Raw genomic sequence first — 13,896 nt, forward strand, 5'->3', positions numbered from 1 at the left:
TATTATGTAGAGACAAGATTAGCAGCTTTTCGATGTTCTAGTAATGAAGAATTAGTTTTTTTTTTATTTTTTGAGGGGATAATAATAATAATGTGTTTTATAAATCTAACAGGTCTTAAATAATGTCACAATAAAAAAATAAAAAAAAATAAAATATATTTTAATTTTGAATTGAAATATAATGTGGGCACTTCTTTGGGAGCTTATTGATGAAGAAAAACAAGACTAATGTAGTAGTGAGCCAAGTTTGACATTGATTTCTTATGACAAGTGCTTTAATATTTAAATGCATTTCTAGTCTAAGATTTATTATAGATTAAAAGGTATGATAACCCGCTGCAGGTGAATCCAGCCTTTGTATTTGATAATCACTGTTTTAATATGCATGAAAGGGCCATACCACTGACACTGTTAACAGATCAAGGTCTTTTCATTTAAAGCTCAAAGATTGGAGCGACTGAGGAAAGAACGACAGAACCAGATCAAGTGCAAAAACATCCAGTGGAAAGAGAGAAGCTCGTCTCAATCAGGTACAGTAGCCATACTCCAAAGAGAAGTTTGCTTTCTTTTATTTCTTGTCCTCTGAATTGATTTAATTTTTTCTTTGTAGCAGACGACTTGAGCTCACTTTTTGAAAAGAAGGACTTTAAGGACAGGCCCCGGAGCACAGGCAGTAAATCCACCCTCTCGCTGCGACTCGAACAGTGTCCTCAGCAGCTCAACAACCCCTTCAATGAGTACTCCAAATTTGATGGCAAGGTGAGCACTTTTGTGTCTAGACTTAGTACAATTACAGGTTGAATTATCCTTTAATTCTGAGGTCTTTCAAAGTCAACGTGAATTAAACATGTACTTTCTCAATAAATGTCCATGGTCGTGTAAACTAAATAAAATCTAAGCTTCCCTTTGTGATTATATATAATTTGACTGGTTAAAATATATATTAATTTTTAGATTTACTTTCCGTATTCATTTTAATTTTAGTTAAAGATTTAGTATTTTTGGGGTAACGTTTTAACATTAACTAAGGTTAACATGAACTAAGCAAGAACAATCCTTCTACAGCATTTATTAATCTTATGTTAATTTCATCTTTTACTAATGCATTATTCAAATCAAAAGTTAACAGTAGTTAATGCACTGTGAATTAACATGAACTAACATTAACAAAGATTAATAAATACAGTAATGTATTGTTCATTGTTTGTTTGTTAATTCATGCATTAACTAACATTAACTAATGGAACCTTATTCTAAAGTGTTACAGTTTTTGTGTGTGTTTTTACCATTTATAGAATTTTTAGTATTCATTATTATTTTTTATAGTAATTATGTCTAAACAGTTTTAAAAGTTGCCTTTTTATATGTATTTTCTTCTATTTTTCTATTTTATAGATTATTATTATTTTTAATATGGTTATTGTTTCAGTCAACTATAATAAACCTGATCATTATTAATTGGTCATCATGCAAGGCTGAAAATTTCCTCTCTTGCATGATAAAAAAATGTACATGGTCAAGAAATGACTTCCAAACGTAATGTTGAAACCTCACCTTTAACAGAAATTGTTGAGAAACTGCTGGTGTCATGCGGTTTTCTCTCCTGTCTCCTTGCGTTAAGATTAGCTCTTGGCTTTAACACCTTCGCAGGAAAGAGAAAGACTGCCGTTTTCATTTTTTTTCATGAACACAGTTCATGCCTTTATCACCTGTTCCCCCTTTGGCTCTTTAGATTCATGTTTTTACATTCTGTTTTCTGTGATGTGAATTTGTCAGGAATGCAATAAGCCTGTTCCACTTCCAATAACATCTTACAATACAACCCAGTTATATTAATGTTGAGATATTAGCAATATTCATATTTGCTTATCTTTTTTATTTATTTACCATTGGTAATAAATATTTGTGATTCTGTTAATTTTGAATGTATTTTTATTATTAGATTTTTTTATCATCTATTATATATTTATATCATAGATGATTTAAAAAATATCTAATATATATGTAGATAGATAGGTAGATAGATAGATTTTTAGATTATAAAAATATATAATGTATGATTTTTTTTGCTTTTTTACTACTTGTAATGACAGTTTAAGAGAAAACAAGATTATTTAGAGAATAAAGATCATTAATAAAGTCAGAACGTGACACAAACCAGATTCAAACCTGCACCTACAGAGTGTGCACCAAGGCTCAATATAAATTTTAAATCTATTTTTTTACTTTTTGCTTTGAATTTTGCAGAATCTTTTCCATTTTCTTTTCCAGGGCCATGTTGGTACAACGGCAACCAAAAAAATTGACGTCTACCTCTCAATGCAGTCGACTCAAGAAAAGCTTCACCCCATGACGGTGGTCACGATGGCCAACGCTCGGGTCCACGATCTTATCGGGCTCATCTGCTGGCAGTACACCAGTGAGGGTCGCGAACCCAAACTCACGTTAGTAGAAAAAAGCTTTTTACACATGCATCCTATATAAGATGTTGATATCTCCACGTGATCCTGTTCTTGAAGTGTTAAAGTTATCCTGAGTGCATGGCTTGACTCTCCTAATGTGAAAATTTAGGAGCACATAAACTACTTGAGGGAAGTTTTTCCATAATAAAAAGAACGAGCATACATTTAATTTCTAAATATTTGTAAACTGTATTTATTTAATAATTATGTAACTATTTATATTTTAAACATTGACTTAAGTGCCAGATGCATTTTGTGTACACAGAAAAAATATGTTATGCGTAAATTGTAATATGCACAATTAAAATGATAATGTTTTAAATTTAGGATGTAAGAATGTAAAATTGTTTACTGTATATTATAGTTAATAACAATTGTATATTGTTATTTTTATTTAATTAAATAATCACCTATTGAATTTTAATAATCATACTATTATTATGGTTAACTAAAACTAATTTTTGTTACAAAAAAAAAAGTTAACTAAAATGAAATATAAAAACGTAAACTTAATTTCAGTTAGTATTTTTATAGCCAAGGCAAACATTTATTTTTAATTATTTTAACTTAATGTACTAAAATAATGAAAACTTGAAAATACTGAAATAAAACTAATAATAATAAAAAACTATACAGACTTTTTGAAGAAGAAAAAAAAAACAAAATTACTAAAACTTTAAATTAAATTTTAATGAAAGCAGAAAATATAAAAATAAAACCTAATTCAAAATATCAAAGTTTTTTTTTAAATAATACTGCATTAAGCTATATAGCAATTCCTGATTTCCAGCTCCAAATTTAAGGCTTCTAAAAATGATAAATAAGACTTTTGTTATGCCATAGTTATTATTATAATTTTCTTATGAAATAAAAAAATACTTTAAAGAACAGTGGAAACCTACTTTTCATTCGCACATGTATCCTAAATACATTTTTCACACATCTATTTTTATTCACAAATGCAAGTGAAGTGCTCGCACTGTCGATCCCTGCTTACTGTATACTTGTTTACAGTGCCTTAAATAAAATATGTTTGTTATCAACCTGCTTGGAAAGTGCTGCTCCCCAAGTAATGATCCTTCCCAGAGGCATTTATATTCCTTTCCCATCTACCTCTGCTGTTAATGCCAGTCTTGACCTTTCCCAGCAAAGCCAGGGAATCCCCTGGGTTTCTTTCTCATCTCCTCATTCAGTACGTCTCCGAGGTTTGCTGACCGAATAGTGCAGGAATTTTCTCCCTGGTACAATATGAAGATTTATACTTCGGTCAGATTGAGGAGAAAGGTGACCATTAAAATAGAGAGGAGACCAGAAAAAAAAAGCAAGATTCCCTCTTGGGCAGCATGGTGCCTCGCACAGACAGTCTTGGTGGTTGATGTGAGACCTGATTGGCATATCAATGAGTGTTTCCCCCTGGAGGAGGGTCAGGCTGTAGTGAGGAAGAGATGTGGGACTTGTGTGGGGTTTAAATGAGTCGGCTACCTCCGTTCGGCTCTAGCCATTACTAAAAAGCTGCTTTTGAGTGAGGATCAAGGTAAAGGGACGCCCCTCTTGAATTCAGAAACAATTATTTCAAGATGTTCAGATCGCTGTCAAGGTGAGCCAACAATTTCCCCAAAAAAATCCCTCTCTCCTATGGTTCTGCCAATCCAGTTTTTGAGTATTTTATTAGCGTCATCCAGACACAATCACAAATTAAATTGAGTCAGGATGACACATGACTTGAATTATCGTAAGATTCACACTGCAAGGTCTTCATGACAAACTGTCAGAATAAAGGTTTGGTTTTTGTTAAATAAATGATAACAGGAATTATTATGATTGCATGCTAAATAATAATTTTAATAATTTTAAGGAAGAGTATTTCCATGTTTTAACCTGTACAATATACTAGTATAGTTTTGTTGAGCAGTACTTTGTTTGACCAATATGTTTTGTTCCAAATTGTTTTCTTTTTGATTACATTATAAAATATTTATTAAGTTGTTGAAGTTTGTCAGTTCATTTCTTTAGACAATTTTTATGTTAAATCATAGAATTCACAATCCAGAAAAAAATAAGATGATAACAAACTGTCCTCAAATACACACCGCAAATCAAAAGACTTCATGACAAACTGCCAAAATAAAAGTTTGGTTTAATATGAAGAAATTATGACAGCCATGTATTACTATTGTAAAGTGGAAAGTTTATTTTGTGTTCGAACCCAATCCCAAACTCACTCCCTGACATTAGATGGCTTTTAATGAAAAACTGAAATACCCCGGTACACATCGAATCCTATTTGATCTGCAATTCCTCTCCATAACAACTCCCTCTTATCTGTTTTTTTATAGTCACTGTCAGGTTTGTCATAAAGCCCTTTTGTTCAACTCTAATGAGACCAGCAGCCCTACATGCATCTTGTGTTGATGCATCTTCTTGGACTACTTACTTCCTCCAAAGATTTAACCATGAAAACCAATGAAGTTAACTCTTCCCAGTGCTTCTCTTTTGATTGATACTCATTCTGTGCCAGGCTGCATCCCAACAAACCCTCAATGACTAGCCCCTGTTTAAATGCCCTGACTCATAAATTGTGTCTGGGTGCTTTTGTGTGATGTTTCTGTTGTTCTCGTCAAGGGTCGGGAGAGCGACGTTGGCCTTTATCACCAGTCCTTCAGAAACACTTTCACACAGACATAAACTAAATAATACACAAGTCGCGGTTTGGGAAACTTGTAGTTTTGAGAAATTATTTTAATACTTTTTGATTTAATGGTCAGAAGTTATGTCAGTATTAATTAAATTACAATAATATTTAAAACGCATGATACTTGTTATATAATTTTTCTTTAAAAAAAAAAACGCAATGCAAGGGACACAATGCTAATTTGAAAATGAATGATTTTTTTTTTAAATAAAGGGATTCAATAAGTAATTTGCAAGAAAATTATTTAATTTATTAAAATATATATTTATAAATATATATTTTTACATATTTCTTTAAACTTCACAAAAATTTTATTGTTTTTTAATTTGTTTTTTTTTGTATGCCTTACTAAATGTATATTAGTAAATGGTATTAGTAAATAATATTATTCTGTATTATTAACAAATTACTATGATTTAGTTTTATATAGTATATTATATATAAATTACTATACTAATTATAAACAAGCGTGAACTACACCTTGACTCTTATTTTGTAATGTCTAAACTGTACTATTGCCAGCTGTTCATATAAAAGATGGAGAAAAATTATGTACTCTTATAGACAGCGTATTACAATATAAACATCATAATTCATCAACACTAGATCTTAAGCAATCGCTTGCCATAAATGCTTGGCTTTTATTGATTGTGAAATGCTTTGAAACTGCGAGTCTGAAGAACGTGTAATAGTGCAGAGTTTTTACTTTCAAAACGTGCAGCTCTCATTTAATCATACGCTTTTGAAGTTTACTAATCACATAATAACCACATTAGGCTTTATTGTGAACCCTGTTTTTTCATACACAAATGTAAGACTTGAAATGATAATTGAGATGTTTGGAATGCCATTTAAAATATTTTATAACCTTAAATTTGAGATTTTTTTAAGGATCTGCAGGGCTTTTTTAATTCACACATGTGCTGATAGATGCAGTTTACAGTTTGTGCACATCTGTTTTTATCACAGATGCTAGTGAAACACTCTTGCTCTCAAGCCTTTCATATGCTTAGTTGCTTAAAAATAGAACAAGCTAATAGGAAAACAGGATTTAACCTTATTGAAATAGGAAACAAACTTTCATTGACAACAGTTTGATCTCTCTCTCATTTTCTCCTTTCTTACCTCCACAGTGAAAACGTCAACACTTACTGCCTCCACATCGCTGAGGATGACGGCGAGGTGGACACAGATTTCCCTCCGCTGGACTCCAACGAGCCCATACACAAGTTTGGCTTCAGCACGCTGGCTCTGGTTGAGAAGTATTCCTCTCCTGGACTGGGGCCCAAACAATCACTCTTTGTTCGAATGTAAGAAAGCTACTTAACTCTAATTACTTGGGGTGTGCACAAATAGTTGAATATTCGATTCAAATTTTCCTATGTTTAGCTTTGCTGGCTGTAAATGCAGGTAATCCATGATACATCCTAAGCACGCAAGCTAAAAGTTAGTTTTAACTAAAAGCACTTGTTGGCGCTGTGGAGCGAGTTAAGTTGATTGTCGTTGTCTGCCTCGTGAAGTTTGGAATTATTTTGACTAAATGGAATCTTGGAATTCATTGGAATTTTACTAAATGATGTTACAAAATGGAATTACTTTTGGAACCTTATTCACTTTTTTGGATGTTCTCAGACTGAGGGGCCAACTTTCATGTGGATATTATTGTTTTAGTCAACGTTAACATGATGCGAAACAATATGAACATGATAAATGTAGGTCGACTCAAGTGCATGTACGTTTTGTACAATACTTTTGTATTTTTATATATATATATATATATATATATATATATATATATATATATATATATATATATATATATATATATATATATATATATATTTTGTTTACACACTTTCTCATCTAAATGAAAACCTTGAGATACAACGTAACGTTGTGCATGATGCCTAAATATAAGCTTGTTCTGAAAAGGTGACAAAAATGTGATTATTACGAAATAACGTCTTTCTCGTTAAATGTCGTTTTAAATAAACGAATATTCGTTTTCACTATAAATTAATGAATGCATCTAAAGTTAACAGGAAATCAAAAGTTCTTTGATTTACACTCATGATGTGCTTTATACCTAATTCAAGTAAAATAGGTTGGTAACAGTTTTGTTTTGATAAACTATATCTATATAACATTTTTGTTTTGGGTCCGCACTATTTTATTTTTGAAAGAAATTAGGTAATATGCATTAAATTTATCAAAAGTGACAGTAAAGACATTCATTATATTATAACAAAAGATTTCAGTTATAAATAAATGCTGTTTTTTTTTTTTTTTACTTTCTATTTAGCGGAGAATCCAAAGTTAACCGTTTTCAACATTGAAAATAATCGGCATATTAAAAAATGGCATATTATAATGATTTCTGAAGATCATGTGACACTGAAGACTGGAGGAATGATGCTGAAAATACAGTTTTGCATCACAGATATAAATTACATTTTAAAATACAGTCAAATGAAAAAAAAAAATATATATTTTAGATTTAAAAATTTTTTCACATTATTTCTGTTTTCACTGTATTTTTGATCAAATAAATGCAGCCTTGGTGAGCAAAAGAGAATCTTTAAAAAAAAATTTGTCCAAAGGGTACAACAAACCACGTTTTCTAACCGTCATTAAATATTCAGTTTATTCACTAGAAGCCTAGAAGCTTGTTTTGGTGCACAGCCTCTTATAAGGTTCTTATGAGAATTATCTAACCCCACAGGCCTCTCCATCACGCTCTTAGCTTTGTTTTGTGTGCTCTCAATCAAATTGTTAGGCTTCTGTGTATTTGGGCTGATGTCTAATCAGCTGTTTGGTTAATGTGTTTCTTGCTTAGGTTGTGTGACATTAGCACCTATTAACAAATAATCATGGACGTTTTATTAGGAAATAACGAGATGTTTAGCAGATTGGAGAGATTTGTTTTCCCAGTTATGTCAACTGTTCCTTCATCATCATATCAACTGTAAAAGCAACAATATACAGTACTATTCTAAAGTTTGAGGTCAGTACGACTAATAGAAGGATGCATTAAATTGATCAAAAGTGACAGTAAAGACATTCATAATGTTACAAAAGATTTTCTGTTTGAAATTTAATTTATATTCTGAAAATATATATTATGGTTTCCACAAAAATGCAACTGTTTTTAACAGTCATATTAATACTGTAAATGTTTCTCGTTAGAATGATTTCTGAAAATCATGTGACTCTGAAGACTGGAGACTAATGATGCTGAAAATACAGCTGCACATCACCGGAATAATATATATTATTAAATATATTGCTATAGCAAACTGTACTTTACTGTAGTTTTAAGCTGTGAATGAAACAGAAAACATAGTAGTAGTGTTATTTTATTATAATTATACACTACTATAGTATTTATTAATATAATATAATATTATATACATATTTTTATATAATAATTTTATGTTTATATTAGGTTTTAATTTTTATTGTATTTTTTATATTAATTTTAGTATTTAAAAAAAACTAAGTTTTCATTTTATTTAAGTTTTAGTATTAGTAATACTAAAAAAATATATAATAATAAATAATAATTTGTCAAATAATGTAAATGTTCCTATAGTTATATATATAGTTAAATCGTATTTAATTCCATAAATGTAAATCTATATGCTAAAGTGTGTATATATATACTTTAACATATAGATTTACATTTATGGAATTAAATACGATTTGGTAATTTGCTCATATAAATGCAGCCTTGGTGAGCAAAAAAGACTTTTTTTTTAAAAGAAGTTAATAAATAAAAATAAAAAAGACTCCAAAGGTTTGAATTTTAAATTTTGCTTCATTTTTTTTTTCGGGCAAGCTGCTTATCACTTTTTTTTGTTTTATTGCGTTTCACGTGTCTTTGTCTGTAGTTATTTGTTCTTTATTCGTCAGCTTTCAGCCGTGGGCTGGTATTCGGAGCTCTCTGGGTCAGCTGCATGCTCCCTTCATGAGAGGACCACTGATGTGGCACTGCAGGACCCTGGGCGAGAACTGAGCCAGCGCTCGGCCCTCAGTGTGCCCTCAGTAAGCCATCGGGGCCGACGACCTCTTCTGCCGGATCCCCGGCCTGATGTGAAGCCTGTCAGAAGCCCTGGCCCGAGGCAGACGGGTCAGGACTGCTAAATGGAAGTGGACAAGCGAGTCCTCTGTCCAGAAAGTGTGCGCTCTCTGGTTTCTGACCTCGGGTTGTTGTTCTGTTGATCAAGTCTATCACAGTGATGCGTCCATGTGCTCAAAGTTTGACTCGTTGACTGGCCCTCGGCCCCATGTGTTGAGGATGCACTCTTAAAGCGAGCCACCCACTTCTGAGTGCAATACTGTGTGCAAGACTTTCTTCTGATACGATTGTGTCCGCTCTGTTTTCACTGGTAACGCCATACTGTTATTCCAGAGTGATTCTCTTTAATCATGGACTGAATCAGTCAGATGACACATTCGCTTACTGATCCACACGTTATGTTTCTTATTGAGTCAAGAACTGAAATTATTAGAATGATTTCTGACGGATCATGTGACACTAAAAACGGGAGTAAAAACTTTGCATCACAGGGTTAAAACACATTCAAATTCGGTTGTTACGTGATGACGTAAGAAGCGCTGTTTCCGGGTCCAGGCCTCAACTCGCTTCACTTGAGAATACGACCTCAGCAGCCGTTTATGAGCACTGTTTATTCATATTAATCATTTAAGCTAAACGCTTTCAAACTTACGGTATACACTACAGTCTTCGTGCTCACAGTGTCCCAAACACACATAATTTTTATATATATTTTTTTAATATTTATATTTTCATTGTCTGGCCATCTGGGACTTCGGTATGGAGTTAAAGGTTAAGATTATAACTTTTTCGCTAGTATTCTATCACATTGTGAGTTTATATTAGCACCTTTTGTTGTTTTCTCGTGGTAACTGATAGAGCATTTGGACACGGAAGCTACGTGACGTCAAACTTTAAAAAGCAAATAGAAAACAGCTTTTTTAATTTGGAATAATACTTTACAATATAACAATTTTACTGCATTTTTATCATTATCTTAATAAAATGCGAGACAGTAGTTGGTGTTATTTTAGTTTTAGTTTTTATTTTAATTTTAGTAAGTAGTTTGTAGTATAAGTAATTTTGAGTCAGACGACTCATTTCCTGTAGTTTCAATCTCTTAATCAAACGTAGTAGTGTTATTTTAATATAATTATATACTACTATAGTATTATTCATATTTTAAATCACCAGTGTTTTTTTATTTTATTTTAATTTCAGTTTTATTTTCACTATTATTTTTATTGATTTTTTTTGAAACCTTTAAAAAAATAGTTATTGCATTTAGAAAATGTCTTTTAGTTTTTATTAATTTTATTTCAGTTTTAGTATTAGTAATTTTAGTATTCCACCTGTAACTTAACAAAAATTAGACTGTTGCCAACTAACTGAAATAAAATACGTTTTTTTTTTTATTATTAAATTGTACCAATGTTTCTTAAAAAAAAAAAATTATATATACACTTTTTTTTTTAATTTTATTATTATTAGTATTTTTTTTAGTTAAAAACACTACTTATTAGAAAATAACTATTTTCTTTTATGGCATTAAATAAGGTTTGGTCATTTGAGGTCATTATTCCATAATACAATGATATATTACAATAATAATGGTATGATCACATTATCACTATATGATATTTTTGTATTCTTTGCAGCCATAAGCACAGATTTTATCCAGTAGTTTTATTTGGTTTCCTCTGGTTGAACTAAGAAAACCATTAAATTCCTATTAAACCCATCATGAAGCTAATTATTTGGTGCCTTATTAGTTCATTTATTTGAATCTAATATGCTCAGCCATTGGTTCAGACTCGAAGCACAGTCCTGAGGTCAAAGGTCATGATCTCAGTGCCGATGCTTTTTTTAGACAGGAAGTTCATATTGAATGCAAACGTTAAGAATTATTTTAATAATGACTGACTGATTTCTTCCTCACACACAGAAACGCCGCTCATGGTTTCTCCCTGATCCCAGTGGACAGCCAGAAAGTGACCATGAAGGATATTCTGCAGAAGGCCCTCAAAAAGAGGAAGGGCTCCCAGAAAGGATCAGGTGAGACATCTCAAAGATTCACATCTCACTTCATGTGAACAGATGTCTGTGTTTTATATTCAAACTCAGATTCATGATCCTATTATTTTGAATGATATATTTTGGTTGGCCTGCAGTGTGTAGTATTATTTATATAGCATTATAGTATTTATTCATATTTTGCCTTTGGCCTTTTTTGTTGTTGTTGTTGTTTTCATTTTAATTCTAGTTTACGTTTTGGCAATTTAATCTATTTTGTTATTTTTATTTATTTTTAATATTTTTATTTAGCTTAAATTTTATTTTTTTCAGTTTTAGTCATTTTAAGAATTCAGCTTAATTTAGTTAGTTGTCAAGACATTAAATTAATATTTATATTTAATTTTTGTTTTATATTTTATATTTTTTACTAGTTATTTTTATATTATGTTCATATATTTATTATATATATATATAAAAAAAAAAATATATATATATATATATATATATATATATATATATATATATATAAATTGTAATATTTTTTATTATATATTATAATATTTTTTATAATATATAATTATGTAATATTTTTATATAAAATGATATGTTTAATAGTTATATTTTATAATATATTTTATAGTTTTTAGTATTTAAAATATAATATAAACATATTTTCTATATAATTTAAATAATTTTATATTATTAACATTTTTTTTCTATTTTATTTAACAATAATAACTCTGGTGCTTTTGCATACATATCAGCATGATCAAATCCGGGCTGTTTTTGGTGCAAGAAACCTTGACTAATATTATAAGTTATATAACTTATATACACTTATAAAAATAAAAGCTGGAAGGAGCTCAGCAAATGGTGCCTTTGAATTGTCGTTCGAACAGTTTTTTGTGCATGTAGTTAGAAAGTAAGTGAAGCCGTCTGCTGTGATTTAGCCCAATATCCGTGGCAATGTGCCGTCCTAATTTGTCATCGCCGAATGGGGCTGAATCTGATAAGACTAGAGACTTTAATACTAAAAGTCACAGGTAAGGGATCGCCCCTTTGACGGCCGTGATGAGCCGGGACAGCGTGAGATAAGAGAGGTTAGGAGAGGAGATTGAGCCGCAGACGGACTCGGAGACGGAGAAGTGCACACAAAGAACGGAAAGCAATGGTGCGGGAACAAAAGTATATTAGAGAGGAAATGGATGAAACGCAGTGAAAATGATGGCGTGTGGAGAGCCACTGGAGCCTCATCTCTCCTGAATTTACCACACACTGAGGTCACGGCCTGCAGCGAGAGCGGTTCGCTTTAGTAAGGACGCTGGAGGCTAGCGCTGTCAGTTTAAAGAGGCTGTAGTCTTCGCTTCTGTCTTGTGTGGATCCACACAGCCTCATCAGTATGGATCACATGGTTCTTCATCAACACCAAACTGACTGTCTGTAGCAGCAGATCTCAACCTTTGTGAAACCAAGACACCCTGTTTTCTAAAACATTTTTTATATTTTTCTTTGTTACATAAATTTGAATTATATTAAAATATTAGTTAAATAAATTAGTTGAAATAAAAGTAAATATTTGTTATGTTTAGTAAAAAAAAAAATTGTGTATTAATTGTTAAAATTATTTTTTTGTTTTTATTATATTTTATTAATTTAAATAAATATTATTAAATGAATAATATATTATTTATTTTTCCATGATTTTTTTTATGTAATTTTTTTATGTTTAGTAGATAATTGTATATTTTTATTAATTGTTTACATTATAATTTCATTATATTATGATATATTAATTTATAACAATTGCTTTTAATGTTTATTTTTTTATTAATTTTAATTATATAAATTTCAGTTCAGTTAACATAATTTAATAATGATAAATAATTTCCAGAATTCAAGAATGTTTTGTTTTTTATGCTTATTTTTTTATTATTAATACTAAATGAATTAATAAATGTAATATTTTTTATATTATATACATATAGATAGATAGATAGATATACACACACACAAACATTTTAGAACTTGACAGAGCAAGGAAAATAAAGTATTCTCAAGATAGAATTTTCTATCATTATTATTATTGTTATTAAAGATTTTTTTATGTATTTTAAAATGATATATTTCAGCAATTTAAGCCATCTTGCGAATATCTTTGGTTTTGATTTGTAGATGCTATTTTATAGTCTCTTTTAAAATAGTAAAGTCTTGAAATTTCAATGACTTTCCTCACATGAAAACAACATGTGCTATTTTAGTACAGCTAAACCGTCTGTAGTCATTTTAAAGATAATCCACCACAATGACATTTGCCTTTCACTTCAAACCATTTAGCACTTTGAAGTTCACAAATAGTCTAACGTGAGCCTGTGTTAGATGCTATTTTGGTTTGGAAACACAATCTGATGGTATCTCTTTCTGCTAAAACCATGCAAGTATTTGACAGCTTTTTTATAAGAAACAACAAAGATGGCGAGAATAAGAGAGAGAAAAAAAGAGAGAGAATGATCTGCTTGGCCTTAAAAGCACGAGCACACTCGGTTATAACTGCGTCTTTAGTTCCAGTGGTTTGAGAGTAATTAGAGACAGACTGATTCCCTCAGAGGGAATTTAATTAGAAATAAACCTCCAGAATTGCCCTGTCCCAGCCCAGTATCCCATCTTTCAGG

The 13,896-nt window shown here is 30.7% G+C and overlaps 1 protein-coding gene across 2 annotated transcripts in view; it reads left to right on the forward strand.

Moving 5' to 3' along the window:
- The window catches only part of LOC113073620 (target of rapamycin complex 2 subunit MAPKAP1-like), a 29,986-nt gene that overhangs the window by 5,687 nt on the left and 10,403 nt on the right, over positions 1 to 13,896 (forward strand). The window contains exons 3-7 of one of the 2 annotated variants that reach the window (XM_026246442.1): positions 441 to 530; positions 611 to 759; positions 2,272 to 2,444; positions 6,288 to 6,464; positions 11,157 to 11,266. In XM_026246442.1, the coding sequence (XP_026102227.1) occupies positions 441 to 530; positions 611 to 759; positions 2,272 to 2,444; positions 6,288 to 6,464; positions 11,157 to 11,266 (699 nt within the window). The remainder of the gene's footprint in view (positions 1 to 440; positions 531 to 610; positions 760 to 2,271; positions 2,445 to 6,287; positions 6,465 to 11,156; positions 11,267 to 13,896) is intronic. The other variant, XM_026246447.1, reaches the window with a different exon arrangement.

The sequence above is a fragment of the Carassius auratus genome, chromosome 5, assembly GCF_003368295.1.
Source record: "Carassius auratus strain Wakin chromosome 5, ASM336829v1, whole genome shotgun sequence".
NCBI classification, from domain to species: Eukaryota; Metazoa; Chordata; class Actinopteri; order Cypriniformes; family Cyprinidae; genus Carassius; species Carassius auratus.